We start from the raw sequence: 24,000 nt of genomic DNA, 5'->3' as shown, positions 1-24,000 counted from the left end.
ATTCATTCGACTCTCATCCAAAGGACTTATATAAGGGTCAAATGGATCATATTTTAAAATGGTTCTATAATCTGGTCTTAAAAAGAGCAACTTATGGTTACAAGTGACTACGTTTTCTGATTCTTTTTCCGTCATATCTGTTTTTGGCAGCAGAAACAGTCTAGGAGACTAGGTCTGATTTTGTATATTAATTGAGAGATTGATGAGTGTACTATCTGCAGACTTTGAGCCAGACAACGCAGCAGGTAAAGAGGAGGAGAGAAGTAGATTCTGTCTTTCCCTTGAAGGAACTTACTGCCTAGTAGGCTATAGAGTAATGCATGTCTAGGATGTTTTGTGGAATAATGGCATGGCCACAACACTTGAAAGTGGGAATGTCTCTGAAAACTAGAACCCTTGGGTGGTGGTGCTGCCATGATCACGTTCCTGCAATTTCTTGTTCTCTGTCACATGAAGCCATATAGGTTAGTAGAGTTAAGTGGTATAGAGAAGCAAGTGGAAAGTCTTGGAGCTGCCCTTAAAGGTCACCTTTTAGGTTGTTTTAGATATGTGCATTTCTTTCTTTTTTTTTTTTTTTCTTTTTTTCTGAGACAGTCTTGCTCTGTTGCCTAGGCTGGAGTGCAATGGCACAATCTCAGATCACCGCAACCTCCACCTCCTAGGTTCAAGCAATTCTTATGTCTCAGCCTCCCGAGTAGCTGGAATTACAAGTGTGTGCCAACATACTCGGCTAATTTTTGTATTTTTAGTAGAGATGGGGTTTCATCATGTTGGCCAGGCTGGTCTCCATCTCCTGACCTCAGGTGATCCTCACACCTTGGCCTCCTGAAGTGCTAAGATTTCAGGTGTAAGCCACAGTGCCCGGCCAGATGTGTGCTTTTCTAAGAGTCACTGTTGATTCATGAGTTTTTCAACCTCTTGCCCAAAAAGCTCACTTTCCATATTTCTTAGTAACTTGACAGTCTGGAAACGTAGGTGGAAATGTAATTTTCTCATCTGCAGGTATAAACTCTCAATCTCTTTAGACTATTCGGCCTAAGAGCTGATTGTTAGCATGATAGCCACAGGGTGCTCTGCTGAAGCGGGTTTCTTGAAGTGGATATCAGTATTCGTGAATGCCACCAAATGTAGCTGTTCTGAAGGACTGCATTACAGATTTCTAAGGTTCATTGATAGATTACAGATGTAGAAATACATCCCAGCTTAAATATCTGCTTCTTTGTATTATGTTTAAAAGTGTCCCATTGTTGACAATTGGCTAGTTTAAATGTTTTCTAAGTATAGGTTCATAGATAGGTAAAAAAAAAAAATAGTCTATCACAGGTTGCCTCTTATTTTTCCCCTTGTTGTTACTAGTAAAATATATCACCTTGGACAAATGTCAAGGTGCTTTTTAAAGTGTTTGCTGAAGAAAAAACACTTTTTTGTTTGGTTTTGTGTTTTAGAGTTGGGGTCTCATCTCAGTCTGTCGCCCAGGCTGGAGTGCAGTGGTGCGATCATAGCTCACTGTATCCTCAAACATCTGGACTGGTCTCAGGCAATTCTCCTGCCTCAGCCTCCCAAGTAGCTGGGACTTCAGGGTGTGTACCACCATGCTGCCTAATTTAAAAAAAAATTTTTTTTTAGAGACGGGGGTCTTACTATGTTGCCCAGGCTGACCTTCAACTCCTGGCCTCAAGCAATCCTCTTCCCTCGGCCTCCCAAAGTGCTGGGATTATGGGTGTGAGCTTCCATGCTCAGCCTCAGAAAAACTACTTTGTATATAAGAGGTACTATTCAGTAATATCCATATGGTGAGTTTTTCTCCATTTCCAGAGAAGGGTGAATTTAAGAATGGGATGGGGTTGAACTGACATCTTAATGAAAATATATTTCAACCTTAAACATTTAGCCAAACTCAATTGAAAAATTGAGACATTTTCTGACTGAAGACTCTTCTTTTAAGTTGAAGATTTCTTCCCAATTTGGTCACTCCCCAGCTGTTAGAGTTATGTAGAAGGAACTCATTAAAAAGACAAATTCTTTTTGAGCCATTCTTTCTGAAAGCATGCCAAGCTATACAGCTATGTTGTACTACTACTTATTTGAATCTGACTCCAGGAAATGGTAATTATGCAATCCTTACTTACACATTCTTATGAGAATGTTCTCTTGGGTTTATTCTGGATCCCAAAAAGCCCCACTAAATTTTTGTCTGTGAGTACTATTGGATGGTCTTGTTTCTAGTAAGTTATGCTATGATTAAAACTAAATGGACCATGTCTGCTTTTGAGAGGGGCAGTCTCTGTTTTCTCTTAGCCTCATAGAATCAGTCCCAGTTGCTCCTTGGACGCACCTACAAGTCCTGTTCATTATTTTTCCTAAACTGCTCTCTAGTCTGTCCTATTCGTCTGTTTCCCTCTGCATTCACACTCAAAGCTTCTCTCACGTGGACTCTTCCTAATGGTCTATAACCCAGTGACGCTACAATCACCACCCTCTCTAAGATGGCCGGAGATGACTTTCTAAAACCTAAATCAAATCACATAATTTCTCTTTAGTCAAAACTCTTGATGGTTCCCTGGTACCTTAAAGATCAACTCCAAATCTCTTTACTTGGGTTTAAGGCTGGTCACAGTCTGACTTTGACCCAGCCTCTAGTCTTGTCTCCTGCTTCCTCCCCTTACAGCCCAGACATAGGATGCCTTATCATTTCCCAGCTTGCTTGGCTTTTCCTCTCCTGTATATTTTTTGTCCAAACTGGCTTTTGGTTGAAATATTTTTCTCCTTGCTGTCCTGCAACTCCTACCTCAGTATACTTCTGTTTATACACCTTGTCTCACCTTCTCTGTGAAACTTGCCCTGATAAAATTAGTCACTTCAGCCTTAGCTTTTAGGCAGCAATGGGAGGATCCATGCCTGTGTCGTCTTACTTGTATATCTGTGTCTTCATCAATCTGTGAACGCTTCAATTGTAGAAATGGCTATGGCCAATGTTAGAGACCCCTTTGAGCAGCTAGGACAGATTGGGGGCTCAGTGAACAACATGAGGTATGTGATACACAGATGTAATTGCTAAAGAGTTAAGATTCCAGAAAGAAGAGTGCAGAGGAATGATTGTGGTGAATAAGAGCTTGGACTTTGGAGCGAGACTGCTAGGGTCTGAATCCTGGCTCTGCCATTTGCAGGGGTTTACCACTTAGGGATTTGATTTCCTCATCTAGAAAGTAGAGATAGTCATAGTAACTACCTTGTAGGATAGCTATGAGGGAGGGTGTCATGATTTAAAATGTGTGAAGTGCTTAGGATAACACCTGACACCAAATCATAACCAATAATTATGTCGTGTCTCCTATTACTGGGCATAGATTTAAGTAAGGCAGCAAAGTAACCTGGTTTTGGTGCCTTTGTCAGGTGTTAGGGTTGTGTATGATAACCTTTGCCTCTAGAATTTCAGACTGATCCAGGAAGGATTCTGGAAATGCCTCCCTTTCTAAACCCACACTGTTTCAGAACAAAATTTAGAGAAGTCACAAAGGTAAAAGCGAATATTTTGTCAAGTAAGGATGAAGAGACATAATCAGAAACAATTCCTGAATATTTATGTTCTAAAATGTACTGAAAATATAAAAACCCTTTAAATGGTGATGAAGGGGTTTCAGATAATTACTTTTTACTTATTTTATTCAAGTTTGAAATCTATATGTTGAGATTCCCATGTTCAAAACTTCAGAAATTTAATAATGGGACTACTGTCCTTGTAAATGAGCCCTTTTGGTTGTATGTAGTATTTTGTATTACTGCGATAGCTTTCATTTTTAAAATACTTATATACAGTACAGTAAAGATTCCTCTGACTATTATAATTTTCAACTGTGTTAACTTTGGTCAGTTTCAGATTTCAGAAGTGGTATAACATGAAGCCCAGACTGTGGGCCTGAATATATGTATGTGTGTGTGTGTGTGTGTGTGTGTGTGTGTGTGTGTGTGTGGCAGATGGGGGTTGGTAGGTAGAAATGAAAAGGTGTTTGTAAAATGAGAATCTCTTAAAATTGAATTTATCAAAGATTATTTACATAAATTGTGTGATATAATGTTGTTTCACAGTGCTTTTATCCCTGGAATATTCTTATCTAGGTTGTTTGTCTAGAAGATACTAATTGGTTTTTCAAAAGTCAGTTCAAATGCCACCTCCTTTGAGGAATCTTTTACATCCCCCAGGTAGATTTCTATCAGAAAACCTAAAACACTTTATACTTGTTTACCTGTCCTCTCCCTTTCCCAGGCAGGAAGTCAGAGATTCTTGCCGGCTTTGTATCCAGATCTCTAGGACCTGGTAACTGTGCATGGCTGTTAGGAGGCCAAGTATTTAATATATAATAAGTGACTGAGTAGTCCTCACACTGTAATCTTTGGGCTCAGAATTTAAGCTAGGTAGGACAAACCAAGACATACCTTTATTAAATCCCATCTTACCTAGAGAGGCTTAACCAGATGTGTTTATGATTCTCATATTTGAGTGTATATCGGACATGATGCCTCTTTGTGTAGTATCTGGTTTTAGAGGTATAACTTGTAAAGTGTTGAGAACATTTTTTATCAGCACTCTTCCAACCTGCCAGATACTTATCATTTCTGGAGATCTAAACCCCTGGCAAATTGAGAAATAGCTTTGGATTTTTAGAATGTATCTGTTATAATAAACAGATTTAATGGCAGCTAGAAATACTTTTTATTATTCATGTATTATTTATGTCTTAAGAAATATCCCCTACCCCTTAAAATATTAAATTTTTATTTTTATTATTATTATTTTTTAGACAGAGTCTTACCCAGTCGCCCAGGCTAATGTACAGTGGTACGATCTTGGCTCACTGCAACCTCTGTCTCCCAGGTTCAAGCGATTCTTCTTCCTCATCCTCCTGAGTAGCTGGGACTACAGGCATGTGTCACCACGCCTGGCTAATTTTTGTATTTTTAGTAGAGACAGGGTTTTGCCATGTTGCCCAGACTGGTCTTGAACTGACCTCGGGTGATCCACCCACCTTGGCCTCCCAAAGTGCTGGGATTATAGGCATGAGCCACCGTGCTTGGCCTTTTTTTAATAAAATGTTTAACTCAAAGAAAAGTTAGGAGGCAAATATCTCCATGTTATATGAGATTTGACTTTTGATATGACACTTTGGGCAAAGACTACATTTTTTGGCTTCATCTTTTTCATCTGTAAAATGAAAAAGTATTAATAATACTAACTTTGTAGAATTGGCAGGAAAAGTAGCCATAATGTATACATAATACCTGAATTCATCTAGTTTAATAAATGTTTTCTGATGTAGTATGAGGAAAAAGAAGTTTGATGCTTCTGTGTAATTGATGATGTCTGATATTGTATCTACATCCCAGAATGTAGATAAGTCCTTCCTGTAGATAAAGAGCCTGAAGTCCAGTGATAAAACCTCACTATTTTAGCACCACTCCCCAATTTCTCATCACAAGGCAGATGAAACAACTGTTTATTATTTTGTTGCCCTCCAGACAAGCCATGGTTTCCCCTCTAAGATTCTGGTGGCCATAGCATCCAATCCAGGATACTTTTGAGACTGAAAGGGAGCACTGTGACTACACAGAAATCTTGGGCATAACTGGGATGTCCTGGGCAAACTGGCAGGTGAGGTTACCCTACCCTAAGGCCCTTCAACAGAACAGCACAAACATTTCACTCTACTCCTGCAAGTTGGAAGTGAGGTTGGAGAAAGGCTTTATCTGCATTCAACATGGAGGGCTAGTACTGCACAAAATCTTAGCTGTGTGAATGCCTGTGACCCTGGAGACAGAAGGAGCTAATCAAGATTCTCAATCTCCATCCTTTAGTAGAGAGGTAGGCAAGTTACTTCACCAGTCTACCTGAAACTAATTTTACTTCGTTTTCAAGGTGCATTCCATCGATAGGAGGATAATAGCTGCATAAAATTAGTAGTAGGATCACTGAGTAACACTTCTAGCAAGACCTGACACATAGTAGTTGCTTTATCAGTCTCTTTCCACTTGTTACTTAACCCCCCCACCCACAGCCGCCCCAAGAAAAGATAACCATTGGTAGATGAGGAACCAAATAAAGTCTAAATAGGTTAGTTCCACAATCAGAAGAAACTTCTATAGGTCAATTTAGATACTTTATATATATAATTCATGTTATTAGGCAAAAATGGTCAACCTTTGACAAAAATGTGATATTACATTTATACAAACTTTAATAGTCTTCCCTATTCCTTTCATTTTCAATGTCAAGAATAAATATTAAAGTTTGATTCTCTGATCAATTCAAGTCTGTGCTTTGGCCCATGTGGTCTCACTGCTTCCTATGAGGATTAAACAAGGAGGCATGTAGACTTTAGCACAGTGCATGGCAATAGTAAGTGCTCAGTCAATGCTATTTCTTCCCTTCTTAATCCAAACTATCATCCAATCATTTTTTTCAGCACCATCATTCACTGGACGTTTCTTCTGTGCCAGATACTCTGGGGGACACTGGTAATGAGTGTAACCCCCATCATTCTTAACTCATTCTAGAGATAATGGTCAATTTGATGATAGGAATGATAGACACAGGACAGGATTCTGGGGTGTCAACTTGGGAGAGGCGAGAAGCTCACTGAGAATAGCCTCTAAGTCCTCCTGGGGTCCAGAAGATGTGGGGTAGACGGAGGGTTAGAAAGTCTCGTGCAAGGCTGGGCGTGGTGGCTTACGCCTGTAATCCCAGCACTTTGGGACGCCGAGGCAGGCAGATCACTTGACGTCAGGAGTTCGAGACCAGCCTGGCCAACATGGCGAAACCCTGTCTCTACTAAAAATACAAAAATTAGCTGGCATGGTGGGGGGTGCCTGTAATCCCAGCTACTCAGGAGGCTGAGGCAGGAGAATCGGTTGAACCCTGGGTTGCAGTGAGCCGAGATCTCGCCACTGCACTCCAGCCTGGGCGACAGAGCGAGACTCTGTCTCAAAAAAAAAAAAAAAAAAAAAAAAGTCTCATGCAAGTGGAATGTGAAAGGATCTAATCCATGATCTGGCCCCTGCCAACCTGTCCAGTCTCCTCTGTTCCAGAATGCCAGGCTGCTTTTCAGTTCCTTGAATGTGCCAAGGAACACAAGTGGGTGAATGGCTTGAGTTCAGGAGTTCTAGGCCAGCCTGAGCAACATGGCAAAATCCCATCTCTACCAAAAATACAAAAATTAGCCAAGCGTGGTAGTGCGTGCCTATGGTCTCAGCTACTCAGGAGGCTGAGGTGAGAGGATTGCTTGAGCCCAGGAGGCAGAGATTGCAGTGAGCCAAGATTGCACCACTTCCCTCCAGCCTGGGCAACACAGTGAGACCCTGTTTTGTTTTGTTTTGTAAAATACAAAAAAGAATAGGAACCTGGAGCTGGAGAGGTAGTTCAGAAGTGAACACTTGAATTTGAGAGTCATTTACCTTGTGCTGATAATTGAAACTAAGGTGTAGGTAAACTGCTAATAGAGGAGGATGCAGAGAGAGGAGGAGAAAGATAAAGTCCTGGAAAGGAGTTGGGAAGGGGCCCAGAAATAGAGCAGTGAGAGAGGCAGGAGGAGGCCCTTCTGTAGGCTTCATCTAATGGAAAGTCATTGGACAAGCAATGTGTTTTGAGTGAGTGGGGAGTAGAGCACCAGAAAAGGCTTTCTGCTCTTTCAATATTGCTTTAAAAATATTCTAAGCCAAACAAACCTCAAATTGAAGAGCTCTGCATTATCCATAGAGCATGAATTCATTTATCTGTCAAGAAAACCCATGGACCTTACCTGTAGAAATAAACTATATTGATCTAAGAATTGTCTCTATGAGAGTCCATGCCACAAAACAGTTGTGAGTTCTAGGTGGTGGAAACATGTTTTATTTTTAATTATTTATACTTTAAACATTTTTTAAAAAATAGCATATTTGTGTGCGGTAGGCAGGCATTTGGTCATTTGGCAACAATCACGTGTGAATCGTTGAATTACCAGAGAACCAACATGATTGGCATTGGCATTTTACCTTTCAGGATTTCTGAATTTGGGTTTTTGGGTGTTGGTGAGTTTGTTTGGGTTATGTGGTGTGGCCAGGTTCCTTAACACTCTAGATCGGGTTTGCCAGACTATAGCCTGAAGCCAGCTGGTCACATCCTGCCTGGGACTGGATTTTGTATGGCATGTGAGGTAAGATGGTTTTTTACCCTTGTTAAGGATTGTAAAAAAAACAAACAAGAACATGTGACAGAGACCATAAGTGGCCCACAAAGCCTAAAATATTTACAATCTGGCCCTTTTGAGAAAAGTTTCCCGGCTCCTTCCTTAGGTTATAAGTTACACATGAAAGGAATCAAAAATTTCATAGGATAAGCTCAAACTGATGACTTCAATTCCAGAATGTCTTAACACTTTTAAAGAGTGACTTACCTGTTGAATCAGGAGAACACATTTTTGATGGTGAAATGAAGACTTGATTGAAAGACTGCCTTGTATGATTTGACAGTACAGTCAGATGGTAAAAGAACTTCTGTACTGTATGATGTTTCAGAATAGTTCTGTAAAGTGTCTGAATGTATTCTGGTACCATTGTTGTGTTTAATTTGTCTGAGGCAGCCTCAGGTAAACACTAGAATCTGTTTGTTGCAGCAAGATATGCAAAGTAAAATCAAATATATATGTGAGATTGTATTTTATTGTATTTTGCTGGACTTCTGAAGGGACTTTTTTTTCTACTTGCAAAAAATTAAAACCCTTGAGTGTTAAATGTTAGAAAACTTTTTGAATTATATAATTCCTTTGTTTCAGTAGTGTTTCATATCACCTCCCTCTGTCTTTGTAATGAAATGTCATCAGTCTGTTCTGAGCATAATTTTTTTTCAGTTCTGAATCCTCCTTACCCTCCTTGTGTCTTCCTATTCTTTCTAACAGAATCTGCAAGTTGTAGGAAATAAAAGTTGATTTGAAACAGTTCTGTAACACTAAACAGTTAGTGAGACTGTCTAATCAATTGCTAAATAATTCTGTCTCAAAAGTAGATTTGATATTTACATTTTGATTTTCATATTCTGCTCACAGTGTTTGTTGACGGTGGCTAACATTCCCTGCCACTGGATAAATAAAGCCTATTATTTCCTTTTCAACATTTTAGGCTATTATTCTCATACAAGAGCTAGTAAGCAGAAGGTTAGGTATATTACCAAACTATGATCCTATCAGAAGAAACCAGGAACCTTGATTAATATGCCTTGTTAACTGATGATTTCAGTTCCATACTGGTAGTGCTAGAATAATTTGTATAAACCAAGCAGTACAGATTCCTTATTTTAGCACTAAGACTTACAAAGGCTTCTTTTAGCAGCCTTTAATTTTGTACTTATGTATGTGACATAGCCTGTGGCTGTGATAGCTACTGTGAATCTGCAGTTGTTTTGGGATGAAAGGAAGAGGCAGCTGGAAACTCGGTAGCTACATCTAGCTGTCTACCTAGAGAAGGCCTTGATTTCAAGTTTATCTAAACAAGCTCGACTAATCCCAACTATCTAGGGGGATCCACTGTCAAAACAAGCAGCGTGGCCCTGAGGCAAACACAGCTATACAGAAATGAAGGCTGGGGCTTCCAATACTCCGATGACTGCATACTGGAGGCCTTTTTCCCCCCTGAAAGAGGGTAAGAGAGGTAGAATTTGCATAATGCCTTTTCATTGGAAACTTTTGGAAAGCTGACAGACCTTCAGCTTATAGATCTGTAGCCACAATACAGAGTCTATAGGAGAATCCTTGAATGACCTAACCATATTGAAAGAAAATATAAAAGCGTCCAAGTATAGCCAAGTGAGAGAGGAAAAGAGGCTGATGCATTGTCTAACATCTGCTGTACTTCTCGTTAGTTTTGTTCTTTGCTATTCTGTGTGGACTTTGGAGAAGCCTAAGACAGCCTAACATGAATCCTATAATCTTCCTTCTGAATATTTATGTAGCGTGCCAGCTTCTAAGCTGTCCTTTGCGTTTTCCTACTTCCCCCTCATTTTCATGCTCTCAAATGAGGCCAACATTTCAAAAGCTAAATAAATGTTTGTGAATGTTTATAAAAGATTTGCATAAATTTGTCCCTGTCTGACAAAGATCACTTTTTTCTTATGCCAGTTCTGAAAAAAAATTTTTTTAAGGTTTTGGTGCTTGTCTTGACAACAAAGTCCTGCATCCCAGAACAATGATTGCTGATTAAGTGGGTATGCAATTGTGACTGAATAGGCTTTCAAGATTCTGAGTAAAAAGACCTATCATCTGAAGGCGGAATTATAGAATTTAGAAAATGTTATCAGAAGTACACATTTAAATCTATTTTTTGGTACCATATCATTAGGTAAGACAAAGCATTCTTACAAGTTAAAAGTATAGCCACCCATGGTTTAAAAAATTATCCTGTATAAATTTTAATAATTAGAATGTTTCAATAACTCAGTATATCACTTTTCTTCCCTATGTTTGAACATATTTAAAAATAATTTTTAGACCTTTAGGTACTTTTTGGAAACTGTAACTCTACCAGTTGTATGCGTTAATACGGTTACTGGGGTGGTGATCAGAGGGAATTTACCAGGCAGTCCTTTAAGATATCTGAATGCTCAATCGTACCTTGAGAAAATATAAACTACATGAAATATGTGTTAGGGCTTAATTATAGGACACACATACACAGCGCCCAGACACTTATGCCACCGACGGGTGTTTGCTGAATTCATTTATCTTTTAAAATTAGAATGGATTTTGTGGGGTGGCAGGGGAAGTTGTGGGTAGAGGTGCTAATTTAGTTCAGAGATATTTGAAGATTGGCAGGAGAGAGAGGTAACAGCCAGTTCTGTTAGTCCTTTGGTTGTATTGGTTTAGAGGTTTAAGTTGTCATTAAGGCACAAACTAGAGCCACTTCTCTGACACAGTTTTTATCACATCTGCTAGGCTTGTGTCCCAAGAGGAGACGTGGAGAGCAGTGAATTCAGCATGGGCCCATTATCGACTGCTTTTTCGTGTGTTGTAAAAGGAGTGAGACCTCAGGGAGGCTTGGAGCCTCCTCCCGTGTAATGTCCAAGTCAGATTTGAAGGACTGGTGGCAGGAAAGCTTTGGCCTTGGGGTGTGAATTCTAAGAAATAGAGGCACAATTAAGTTTAAAAAATTCAAGGACTTTGAGCTTGATAATGAAAGATTTTTCTCTAGACTAATGTGAGCAGAAAAGTTGTCCATCTGTGCACATTTTTGTGTGCATTTAAAATATTTAAAAGCTGACAGCTTTTAATATGCTTACAAAATAGTATTTCTATCAGTGCTCTTTTTTTTCCCCTTTTCTTTTAAAATAGTATCTTCCTAAGGGCAAGTTGCCTCTTCAATGAAATCATGTTTGCAGTTTTACTGTTGGGACCCCTATTCCTTTGGTATGTTCTGACTTGTGTCCCCTCCTCCCTGCTTCCTTCCAGAAATATTGATAACATAAATGTTCAGATAACAGGAATTTAAATGCTTAAGGAAATGAGCAAGAGAAAATATTTTAAGAGTAATCATATTAAGTCCAAGGAATTACCACTGAATTCTGATTAGCCACTGAGTGGCAATTGTAAGAGATCATAACCAAATCATTTGTTCATCTTGGAAGTACAGTATTTGAAGTATGTGTGAAGAATTTTATTGGCATTTCATGCTGACCTTATAAATATAGCTCTCATTTTCAACCACTTTGTGTAAGATTTAAAATTAATAAAAGGGAATCTTGGAATAGAGGATGTTATATAATATCATGATTATGGAACAACTTTGTTTTAGCTAAGTTTGAGAAAGAGGAGGATGCAAAAGGATAAAGTAATTTTGTTAAAAAGTTTTAAAAATAAGATGGAGTATTTTTGCTTCAGACCTCAAAGGTCATGAAGGTGTATAAAGTGGTTTCAGAGGGGTCTCTTTCATTGTTGAAAGCCTTCTTCTTCTGCACTTAATGTCCTTGATAATTTAGATACACAGTTTATATGAAACATGTTTATAGAGTTTGATGAATTTATTATAATTTTATCTTTGAATTACAACATTGATACTGCATATTAGGTATTACGTATAAAATTGCATAATTATAACATGTATATGACTCAATTAACTGAAGTTTATAAAAAGTAAACTAGGGGTAAATATTGAAATGTACCAAAGAAAGGAAGCAGACTCTGTAGCATTTGAGCAGCATGTTAGAAATTTGACCTGGCTTTTACGTTTGGGTGTTGAAAGGCCATTCTATAAAACCCCTTATTCCAGGCTTCTTTTTCCCACTGAAAAAAAATAAAAATTTGGTTGTAATTATACTATGGGTCTTAGATTTAATTTGATACTTATAGTGAAGGAGAAAAATTTTATTTCCTGTGTTCACATTTAGGAAACTTCTGATCAACATTCTTGAACTTGGTGCTAATTAAGCTTCCAGGAACAACTGCTTTACCCTTCTTAATCATAAGCATTTAAAACCTTTGTGAGCTTTCACTGGGAGCCCCTGGTTTTAACTTGAAATGGCTTAAGGTAGAAATTTTGTTAGCTTTTTTGTATGTTTGGATTTTGTGTGTGTTCTGTTTTTAACTTTCAACTTGAGTTTTAAGATCATCAATCAGAGGCTTTTCTTTCAAGTCAGTGGCACTGCTTGCAATTGCAGGACTTAGAGGGTCAGCATTTCCCTTATGGTATTAAAAAAAATTAGGGAGTATTTTAGGAATTTGAGCTCCACTGATCTTTTCATCACACACCTACATTTTGAAATGAACAAATAAATTAGATATAAGAAACCCAGGAAATGTTCTCCCATGGTTTCCCTTCCCCTTCCTCTTTCACTCTCGTTTTTGGACAAAGGTAAATTATCAACTGCTATATCAGCTTTCAGCAAGCCACAAAGAGGCTAATTGTGGCTTTGCATATTTTAAAATACATTCATTTATTCAAGCTATCTCTTCTCTTTATTTAAATGTTTTCCTGCACCATGTTTTTCCCTTTGAACTATTGCAAATATGCTTCATCTCCCTACATTCTGTAACTCCAGTGGACACTATAATCACCCTGCACTTTTATCTTTCAGATGGCATTTATTTATGGGGCGTGTCTGTCTGTGTCTGACTGTCAGTTGTTTTCATCTGCCAAATAAAACTAATTTTTGTTTATAGGTTTCAATGAAGCAATGAAAACAAAGTATTTGACATCTGGAATGTTGGTCGTTGCAGGATTTCCTATAGCCCCCTACCTAGCACCCCAAGGTCAGGGTGAATTAGTCTAGCCTTCTCATTAATAATCCCTGTTAACTTCATTGAATTTGGTCTTTGAGATTTTGCTTCCAGATAGGATTCTATAATGGATAATATTATACATTTAAAACTTTACTGGGTTCTTAGGCTCAGTATCGACAGAATGTAATCTAATTTCTCCAGATTGGAGTAAATTCGGGCCTTCTGACCGGATGAGAATTAGAATTGGATGAAGTGAATCCAAAGTAGACCGAAATGAATCTTGAGTTCATTTCTGAATTTCATTTGCAAGTGTATCCAGGGTTAGGTGTGTTAATTTCATATTTTGGTTCATACTTTGAGGCTTGGTGTCTCTTGTGGGCAGAGCTTTGTAGATGTTACTTTTCTACTACACTATACAATCTGCTGCTTCATGTATGCATAACTGAAAGATTTGTGCAACTGCCTCTCTAACACACTTCCTCCCTGCCCCCTCTGCTCTTATTTCTTCCCACATGAAGTATCATATATTTTGTTAGGAAGAAAAGCCCTTTTGGAAATTGCCTATTTCATAAATTGTCTGGTGACACAAAGGGGTTGAATGCTGTATTCTTGTCTCATTTATTTTGAAAACTTTGCTACTGAACTCACCTTAATCAATGAGCTCAGTGTTGTCTCCAATAAGTTATGTGTTGGATATATTGATTGGGAGGGATTTTAGAAAACCCGTCTGGGGTTTATAATGTCAGCAGTGTTTTGATTATGAAAAGAGTTGGAACCTGGGGACATGGAACCAGGTGGCGAATGTCCTAAAGCCAGTGGTGACATGGTGGACTGGTTTCCTCCTGGGATCTAGTTCATGCCCTGCACTTTAACTGTGGTGACTGGCTACTATAGATTCACTTTTTTGCTCATTAAAATGTTAAAAAATCAAACTGTACATAAAAAGATTTGTGAAAATATAAACTTGGGAATTGATCTGGAGAGCTGGCACACAGTCCTCCCCACCCCCTGCCTTAGCAATGAGGTCATTTACATTTCATCAGCTGTGCTGCATCCCCAAGATCCGATTTATGTGGCAGTAGTTGAAGTTGCACCGAGGCTGGCTGTCTAAAAGAGCTTGTGTAGGCAAGAGAAACGGGAAAGAGAACAAGAAGATTACCTTCTACAAAGAAAGGCCCTAGCCAAAGACACAAGTTCTAGAGAGAAAAAGGGGTTGGTAACTGGTTAATGACTGTTGTCCCAATAAAGTTAATATTGAAAGACCGTGGGACACTGCCATGAATGTGGTACTCAGAATATATTTAAATCAGGATTTTAAAGCCCCCACTCTCGGAAAGTGGTACTTTTCATATTCGAATAATTTTATTTTTCTTTGGGAAAAGATGATAAGGCATGAAAGTTTGTGTGTAAGGAAAACATCAATATTAAGAAAATGGGTTTATTTAATTAGTTTATTAAATTGGTTTATTGCAGTTTTTATTTACAGAGAACATTGCTTGTTTTTCCCACCCTCTTCCTGTCCTCCCCTTCTCAAATTAAGAAGTAGATACCTCAGTTCCGATTGCGATAATATGTGAATGTGCAGAACACAGAGTAGATGCTCATTTTTGTTTTTTCTTCTGACAGCACACCACCATCTTGTTTGACTTAAATTGGAATATCAAGCTCTTGTAATATCACAAACATGAAGGAACATATTGTAATGTACCAACATGTGCCTACATTGCCTGTATTCCCTTTCCCCCTCCCCTCCCCCCATCCTATTGCTTAATTAGATTTACTGCTGTTTGCTTAGATAAAAAGGAAAGCTGGTGGGTGGTTACACTCAGCCTACATTGGGTATTTTGATATTTGTTCTAATATTATCTGACAGACAAGTTCAAGGTGGTTATTACTCTAGACATTAGAGAGTGGTAAGAAGTTTCTATATTGTAGTGAGTAATAAGTTGGGCATATTAGATTCCTTTGACTCTGCTGTAGAGCACAATGCCATCTCATAGCCATGGGGGTCCTTTCTTTCAAAAATCTTTGAGGCCTTTTGCCAGTACAACTCCAGCATAGAGTAGAGAAGTGCTTTCTGCACCTGTAACTTTTGAGGGGTAAAAGATAGCTGTCTTTGTAGCTGATATTGGCAGTGAGTGAGCACTGAATACTGAGTTTTAAAGAATGGCTGTTTCATTTACTGAAGTTAAGAGATGCTTTCTGTTACTATTCAAAACTTGAAGTGGAAGGAAATTTGTAAGGAATTTGTGTGTGTGCAAATCATAAGGGTTTTTTGTATGTGAATTATAGTATACTTTATAATTAGCACAGCAGGCATTAAATGTTTTATGTGATCTATTTTCCTATCTTTGCCTGATAATAACATTATGCACTGAAACATTGCCTTTGTTCTGATTCTGTATTACCTATTGCAGTTTATCTAAGCATGATTAGTTTATAAACAATATATATGCCTGAATGCCACATTATAAAGTTAACTAATATATACGTAATGTTTCTTAGGATATGCTGAAGTGTTCTCATCCACTCTTTTTTACTTCTTAGTTTCCTATTCATTTATTACATTATTTCATGACATGCCTTAGCAGTGCCGTGATATACATAGTACCAGTCCAAGATGATATTAAAAAATAGGATATGCTCAATTGAATTATGTAGGCGGAACATGCTCTGGCAGAGCAAGTCAATGTGCTTTCTGCTTCATTGAGTGGGTTATTAGATTGATGTGGTTTATTTCTTGAATGATAGAACTGGTTTTAAAAATAAATGAAGCGAGAAGCATCAATTCAGTTAGCATTGATAATTCATTATTATTGGTTAGAAAAGTGCTACATTTGTAAACTGATCTTTAATTTATCACTTGGATTAGGGTTTGCAATGGGCAGGTTTGTTTTAATTTGAACCAGCTTCTCAATGACTGAAAAATGTGTTCTTCATTTTGTCTTGAAGTTGGGATTTTAAATAGCTAAAAAGCAAATCAAATGCATGAAAGGAATACTTCTTTAAAATTTATAACATTGATCTATGAACTTATGATAAGCACCAACCATGGGCTGTCCAAGTCTGCAGTTAAATTAAGTTAAGCTAAGGAAAATTCTGTGAAGGAAATAATAACTAACTACCTGTCTATGTGGTTAGCTGTGTGTATTATGTGCTATATATATGAAATGTGTCTTTTAGGGAAAGTCGCACACCACTGTTTATTGTATGTCATGTACTGTTTTTTTCTGTGGTAATGTAAGAAGAATGTCTTCTATGAATAAGTTGTTAAAATATCACCTTACTTTGTATACCGTAATCCTGAATAATGTGCTCGGCTTTATGTACCTATATATGTATTTTTTTTTAAAAAGACATTTAAACTGGTAGTTTGCTTTAGATTTTAATACATTAAAATCAGGTGAGTACGTTCAATTATGGTGATATTTCAATAAGAATAGTATATAGTTAAAATTGTTACAGTTTGGTTCCAAAATAAATGTATGCCCAAAATGGCAACTTCTTTGTAAAGTAAGTAAATGAAGTTTTAAACTCTAAAAAATGTAGCTGACAATGTTCAGGGACAATTATCTTCAAGTTGGCTTTCGATTCTGCTGTGATTTGGCCTATTGATGTTGAGAAGCGTTGTCTAATCCCGGCCCCCTCTGTTCCTAGGTAACAGGCAAAAACGGTGCCAGCAACAGCGGCCCTGCCAGGCCAAACCCATGTGGCTCGGTGTTATTCACTCTGATCCATATGGTCAGGCTGGAGATGTTCCCTGGAGGGGTGTTAACACTCAGCAACCCAACCGCCTCCCTCCCTTCAGAGCTTTCCTGCATGGCTCCTGCTGCTTGCCCATGTGTGATTCTTGATTAATTTTTCATTTTTAATGAAGTTTGATCATGTTTATTATTTCTCATGATTGACTGCCTGGTACTCCTCCCATGTAATTGATAAAGCCCATATTTCTTCATCTGTCTCCTCTTTCTTTAGGGTAAAGTTGCTAGATTGTGTGCTGTGGTTAATGTTAGATTTATTGGTCCCATTAGATGTATAAATTATCTCTCTTTCTCTCCACAGGAAGTTCTACAGACTTTGACCAAGTTTTGTTTCCCCTTCTATGTGGACAGGTAGTGTCAGATTTTCAAACTTTACTAGAAAAGAAGTGTCGATAAACCTGCTATAGAAAATAAAAACCATACCATTCTTAACATTCTGTCTGTTTAACCATGATTTAAGATACCTGTGTTCCAAGGAGAGTTGCAATATTCTCCCTTCCTGGGGTTTTTATTGACACTATCAAAAAGTTTAAAGCTTAGAGCTTTGCATTGGTTAGTTTGTGAGATGTATTTTGTATGGCATTAAATTTTTGATTTTGGTTATCAGACTTAAACTGTGATTAAGAATGGTTGGTATTTAATCTCTTGCTATTTAATTGTTATTTAAATATGAATATATTTGGCTTAAACAAGTAATATTACTTGATTCCAACGTTTTGTATTATATAGACTTTGTTTTTCCTAGACTTCAACTTATAATTTAAATCAGCCTAGCCCTATCTTGTTTAAAAGTATTCAGCAGGGAATATTGCTAAATAGTGTTTTATATTTTGTTTAGGTGGCTAAGAATGGTATCTCTGGGGAAAAGAGAATTTTCTATAGATTTTGAGATTAAAAGTACAAAACCACCTAAACATTTCCTTAGTATTTACATTGTGATAAACTGTTTCTTAGATAGGTGCAAATATGAGAACTCTAAGACAGTTAAAATAGTCTAAGGTTTTTTTTATTCTTTTTAACGAGCCACTGGTTAATGATAAGAATTTTAGAGGAGCTTTTTTTTTTTACTTTATAAAACTAATGTATTAACTATATTAATAAAATAACAATTATTTTATTTTCAAAAAATGTCTACTCTTTTTCATTACAGTTGAAGCATTATTTTTTTACATTCATTTATTTGTCCATTTGATTGTTGTCTCTTCACTTTTCTCTTAATGGAAATTTGAACTATGAAACTGTACATACATTACATCTTAACAAACCCACTTTTATTGACAGAAAGGTTGTAGAAAATAACATTGTAAGTAAGAAATGCCATAATATGGTCCAAGAAAGCTATAAAATTTGTGCTTATCTTCAGGAAGATTCTATCATGTATTTTAGTGTACCCAAACAAGGCAAAGCCTGTAAGATTTCAGTGATTTAGAGTATATGTGGGTAGTATGCTGTTTGCATCTTTTCTACACATTGTAATACCACTGTCCTGGTTTATTTGGCATAAACCTAAAAATGGTATGAGATGAGAATTTGTTGCCAAAGGAGTTTAAAAGGTACTAAAAAGCAACTCTGGAATGTTGCCAGCCAGTTCTAATCACTGCTCTCCCTGGTTCTAACATTTTATTTTTTCTTAAGCCAATCAACCATTATAGTATTTCCAGACTCAGACCTTGTAAATCCTGGTACCAGGAATATTTTAGTAGCAGGTTGATGCTCAAAAAAGAATAGCCTTAATTCTAAGAGGGTCAGTCTTTGTAATGAGAGTCCTCTTGTCTCTTCTTTAGCCTATTCCTCCTAAAAATAGCAAGGAAGTAGGGTTTTGTTTAGAGATATTTAATGCAAACTTCACATTTATATGTATGAATTAGCAATGCATGAAATCTCCTCCAGCCACTTATAAAATGTATGACAAATTATGGCAAAGACATATTTATAAAAAGTAATAAAGCTGAAATGTTTTATAAATGCAGTTAGGTGTTTAACAAAGAAAAATAAGAGAATACATTTTTACATGACTTATTAGAGTGGTGATTTGTTTTGGATAGGTGTTTCTTAATTGACTTTGTTAAATGCTTATGGAAATGAGCAAGAGAAAATATTTTAGAGTAATCCTATTAATGTTTACTAATGTTAGAAGAAATGCATAGAGATTAAACCTCTGTCTTCCCCACCAACACACATGTGCAGGTGTGTGTGTGCATACACACATACACACACTCACTCATATTTCTTTTTCTTAGATTTATACCACACACACACTTCTACTTACCTACCTGTCTGGATGGTTACATTCTGAAATGGAAGAAAAGCAGAGTCCTTAAGTGATAATTCTAAAATCTTTTTTGTTACCAAAAAATATCTGATGCCTTTTTGTTGTTGTTAGAAATATATTTTTCTTCCAGAATCTTTCTCTCCAAATTATGTTCCCTTAATCATGTTCCTTTTTTTTTCTTTTTTACAAAAGGATTTGAGGACAGAAATGTTTCTTTTTGAATATTTCATTCCTTACCATGTACAATAGTTCTTTCTTATATTGTATTATATTACATACTCTATGGGTGTTGATAACTTCTATTGATACCAAAAAATCATTTTATGTGGGGACTATATATTTTCTTTCTGCTCCACCACCTCTAACCTTGGTATACTTTAATACAGAAGAGATAATAATAATGAATAAAGTTCATTTATAAGAAATATAAAGGTTTCAATGTCTTAATTTTTTTATTAGTTTGCAGTTAGCATTGTCAAATGGATATCCCCAGATTCTGAGGCCCATAAAGTCCCCTAGATGTGTTTATGATATTGTTTGACTTAGAAAATATGCCAGCCTGGGAGACAAGTAATGCCCCAGGTGATTGCGTTCAAAAAAGAAAGCTTCCTGATCTTTTCAGTATCTGTGCTTTTCTACCCCAAGGAACAGTCATAAAACTTTCTGACATTTCTAGTCTATATCAAGAGTGGGATTTTCACAGTCATCATCAAATCACCCGTTAACATTGACATCTTGCTGTCTCGTGTGTTGTTTTAAGATTTTTCTTTTTGAAACTGGGACTTAGGAAAAATAATAAAGCCGGCAGCTTTTCAAAAGAATGTGCTTCCTCATATATTATCTCATTTTATCCTCCTATCATAAGAGATAAGAGCAGGTGCCATTGTCTTCATTTGAACAAAATTCTAAGCTGCAGAGAAATTGGGACTTGCCCAAGGTTCTCTTAGCACAACCTAGATTTCCATCTCCCAGACAAATACGTTTCAGTAGACCACCTTGCAGGGAAGACCAGTCACCAAATATATAGAGAAGAAGGAAAGGAAGGAAACGAGGATTTGATTTCCTTATTGATTCTAGTCAAAGTGCTGGATGCTGCCACATCACTGTCTCGTTTATTCTTCCCAGAAGCTCTAGGAGATAGATGGTGGTATCTTTTTTACGAAAGAGCAAAGGAAGGTTCAGGATGTAGAGCATTGTGTTGGGTAATATGGGGGATAAAGGAAATGGTCTCAGACTTGGAGCCCTGCCCTCCCAGTCTAGTCCAGGAATTATAAAGACATTTTAAACAGTATCGACCCAAAGGATAGTGAGGTTAGAGAAGACCAAAATGGTCAGAGAAAACTTCTTGTGGTGGGGGAGACTTGTGTTGAGTCTGCCAGGACAGCAAGAAGTGGGCAAGTGGGAGGGAGAGCCTAACACCCCATCAGCACTGAAAAGCAAACCAGAGGAGAAGCCCCGAGTGAGCCTAGAGCTTGTTCAGCCAGAGCAGATGGAGCTTGCTGGGGAGAGGGTGTCTGTGAGAACCTGGGCTCTGGCCACAGGAGGCCTTAAAAATAGGTGGAAACAAGACCACAGGATTTTAAAACTGAAATTCATCTGGTTCAAACTCCCCATTTTATAGAAGGAAAACCATGATCCACAGAGGTGAAATGACTTGCTTATGGTCACAACTATGTAATTTACAGGGCCAGGAAAGGCACTAGTACTCTATTCCTAATCCAGAGTTATTTCTACCCTACAGTGTACGTGAAGCTGTTGGTGAGAGGGAGTAGTGAAGTGTCAGTGTTGAGATTCCTGTATCAATCTCAAAAACTCATTATTACTAATAAAAATAGTCTCTTAAAAAAAGACTTGTACCATTCCATATCATGTTTGCTATTTGCTTGCCCTTGATAGTTGACAACCAGCTTCAGTTACTCAAAGCACTTGAGAGATGCATTGGATGATGGAAAAGCTGTTCTCTTCCATTTTTGTGTTTATTTTCTTTCAGAACCCTGAAAGTCAGCTACCATTCCATTTTCCTGTAAATTATACTGGCACACACAACTGACAGGCTAGTCAAATGCAATGAAATAATCTTTTAAGGGCCAGAGGCATCATTTAATGGTCAGGATGTAACCCCAGATGCAAATGTGGCTCAAATGCTACTTACCATTTTATTGGGTATCTGTTTTGTGCCAGGTATTGCCCTATGTTCTTTTCCTGTAATAAAAGATTACAAATTTGTAAGGTTACCATTATCCTCATGCCACACAGGAGGAAACAGAGGCTCAGATAGGCTTGATAACTACCCAAGGTCTCACTACCAGTTAGTGGTATAGCTGCTTGCAGAACCCTCATTTGTCTGACCTCCAACTCCACCATACTTTCCCTGTTTTACCATACGGCCTCCATAAGATCCATCACAGCATAAGTAACCTAACAAATGGTTTTATTTCAAAAGCAATAAAGCAATATATATTTATTGTAGAGAAGTAGGAAATTGAGAGAAAGAAGAAAATGAAACCCACACAGACATAGGACCAGTGCATTAACATCTTATCTTCCCAGACCTCTCCTCTGCAGATTCACCCTGCTCTCCTTTCCAAACCTGAACCCACTGGGCCCGTGAAGTCCCTTGGTTTAGCCTACACTATAGGTTCAGCTGTGCCCCATGATTATTTTCTACAGCGTTGATGACGACGAAGCAGCTGGGCCTTAGTGGACAGAGTGTTGTGGGCAGCAAGCAGGAGATCTGGGTTTTAGTTTTGGTTTTACCACTTACCTGCTCTGTGCTGTGAGGCAAGTGACTTCTCCCCTGAGGTTCTTCATTTCTTCATGGATAAAATGAGGGAATTGGATTCCATCAATCTCTGCTGTTCCTTCTGCTTTTGATACTTTTAAATTCTGCAGTTATGCTTCATGTTGACTTTGTCAGGCTCATGTAGAGGGAATGGACAGAGCTCTGCTCTTAGAATTGTCTGGTGAGTTTCTCCAGCAGGTAGGCATTGCGTTCTGTCTCGAAGTGTGTCACTTACTGTTGGTCCCCTCATATTTTTGGGTCCATGTCATTCTCACCAGTTGGATCTTTGAGCAGGGAAGGTGAGAAACTTGAGGCCTAGGCAGATGTAAGGTGTGTTTGTGGAAGGAAGCTTTGAGGCTTACGGAACTAAAGTCTGGGAGATGTGGTAGTTTGATGAAGCTTCATTCCTGCCTCATGCCTCATACACACTGAAGGAAAGGAAAAGTGTCTGTTAGGTGCCCTGCCATGGACAACAGATAATTGTCACTAAGCTATAATAAATAGAGAGGACAAAATGCTTCAGTTCCATCTCTTGAATTTTATAATTGCATAACAGTAGTGATGATCATTTTTGTCATGTACCTACTATACGCTAGTTATCTTGTATACATTATCCCTAATCTAAAACCACTCTGCAAAGTGATGTGATTATTCTGATGATTTACAGATGAGATCAGAGAAGTATAGTAACTTGTCCATGCCCACATAACTGCTGAGTAACATGTCTGGGATTCTGATGTAAGGTCCAGGCCTTAATGTTTTCTCTTCTGTCCTGCATCATAAATCTCTGCCTCTGCTGAATCATTTCCAACAGCTTAAAAACAAGTTCTGGTATTCACCCTAAAAATAATAACCACCACTCAGTTGCTTTCTGATTCTCTATTTTTTGAACGAGTTATCTACACACTTCAACTTATCCTTCAGCCTTCTTCAGCTTGTCTTATGCTTCTGTCATTCAACTAGAGCTGTTTTTATCGAGGTCATCTAAAACCTCCATATTGCTTAATTCAGTAGACATTGTTTTTTCTTCTTCTCATCTTTGATGCATCAATACAGTTGACCACTCCCTCTTGTTTGTTCTGCTGGCTATTCTCCTTTCTTTGGTCTCTTCTCCACCCATCTTCTAAATTGGTGTTTCTATAAATTAGTCCTGGATCCTCTTTTGTTTCTCTGAACTCCCTCCCTAAGTGATCCCAGTCTTCACCATGGTGTTAAATACCATCTGTGTGTAGATGACTTCCAAATTTATAGTTTCAATCCAAACGTTTCCTCTGATTTCCTAACTAGTGTATTCAACTCTGTACTTGACATTTCTATTTAGATGTTTTACAGGCTTCTCAGACTTAACATATCCCAAATGGAACTCTTGGATCTTCCCCCAAACTTGTTAGTCTTTCCTATCTTCAAATGGTAATATTCTGCCTTTTTGCTCCCCAATTCCCAGTCCATCTGCAAGCCTGTCATTCATATCTGCTAACTATAACTTGAACTATCCATCCCTCTCCATCTCTGCTCTCACTACATGAGTTAAGCCACCATCCAGTCTCACCTGGACTACTGCAATCACTTCCAGATTATTTTCTCCACTCCTACTTATACCTTCTTCCAAACTGCTCTCTGTGTAAGTCAGTTGAAATATTTGAAGTTATAAACCAGACTGTGTTTTTCTGTTGATCAAAATCATTCAGTGGCATTCTACTGCCTCCCTCCACTGCCAAAAAAAAAAAAAAAAAAAAAAAAATCCGAATTCTTTACCATGACCTGTGGGTCTCTCTGTAAAAGCAAGCTTTTATCTAGCAGCTTAGTGTGATGCCACTTTCCCCTTTATCTCCTGTGCGTTAGCAGGACTCCTGTCCTTTTGGTTCCTTGATCATAACTAGCTCTTTCCAGTCCCCAGAATCTCTGCCTAGCTCTTTTCTCTGCCTGAAACAACCCAGTGCCCTGTTTCTT

The 24,000-nt window shown here is 37.9% G+C and overlaps 1 protein-coding gene across 22 annotated transcripts in view; it reads left to right on the top strand.

The window, feature by feature from the left end:
- The window catches only part of DENND1A (DENN domain containing 1A), a 542,897-nt gene that overhangs the window by 137,921 nt on the left and 380,976 nt on the right, over positions 1 to 24,000 (top strand). For 21 of the 22 annotated variants that reach the window (XM_054501506.2, XM_054501505.2, XM_054501502.2 and 18 more), the window contains one exon: positions 17,298 to 17,347. The exons of the other annotated variant lie outside the window; for it this stretch is intronic. In XM_054501506.2, the coding sequence (XP_054357481.1) occupies positions 17,298 to 17,347 (50 nt within the window). The remainder of the gene's footprint in view (positions 1 to 17,297; positions 17,348 to 24,000) is intronic. 22 annotated transcript variants of the gene reach the window in all.

Source organism: Pongo pygmaeus, chromosome 13, assembly GCF_028885625.2.
Source record: "Pongo pygmaeus isolate AG05252 chromosome 13, NHGRI_mPonPyg2-v2.0_pri, whole genome shotgun sequence".
Classification (NCBI taxonomy): Eukaryota; Metazoa; Chordata; class Mammalia; order Primates; family Hominidae; genus Pongo; species Pongo pygmaeus.
The sequence above is the reverse complement of the archived record's forward strand: the minus strand, read 5'-3'. Positions and strand labels throughout refer to the sequence as shown.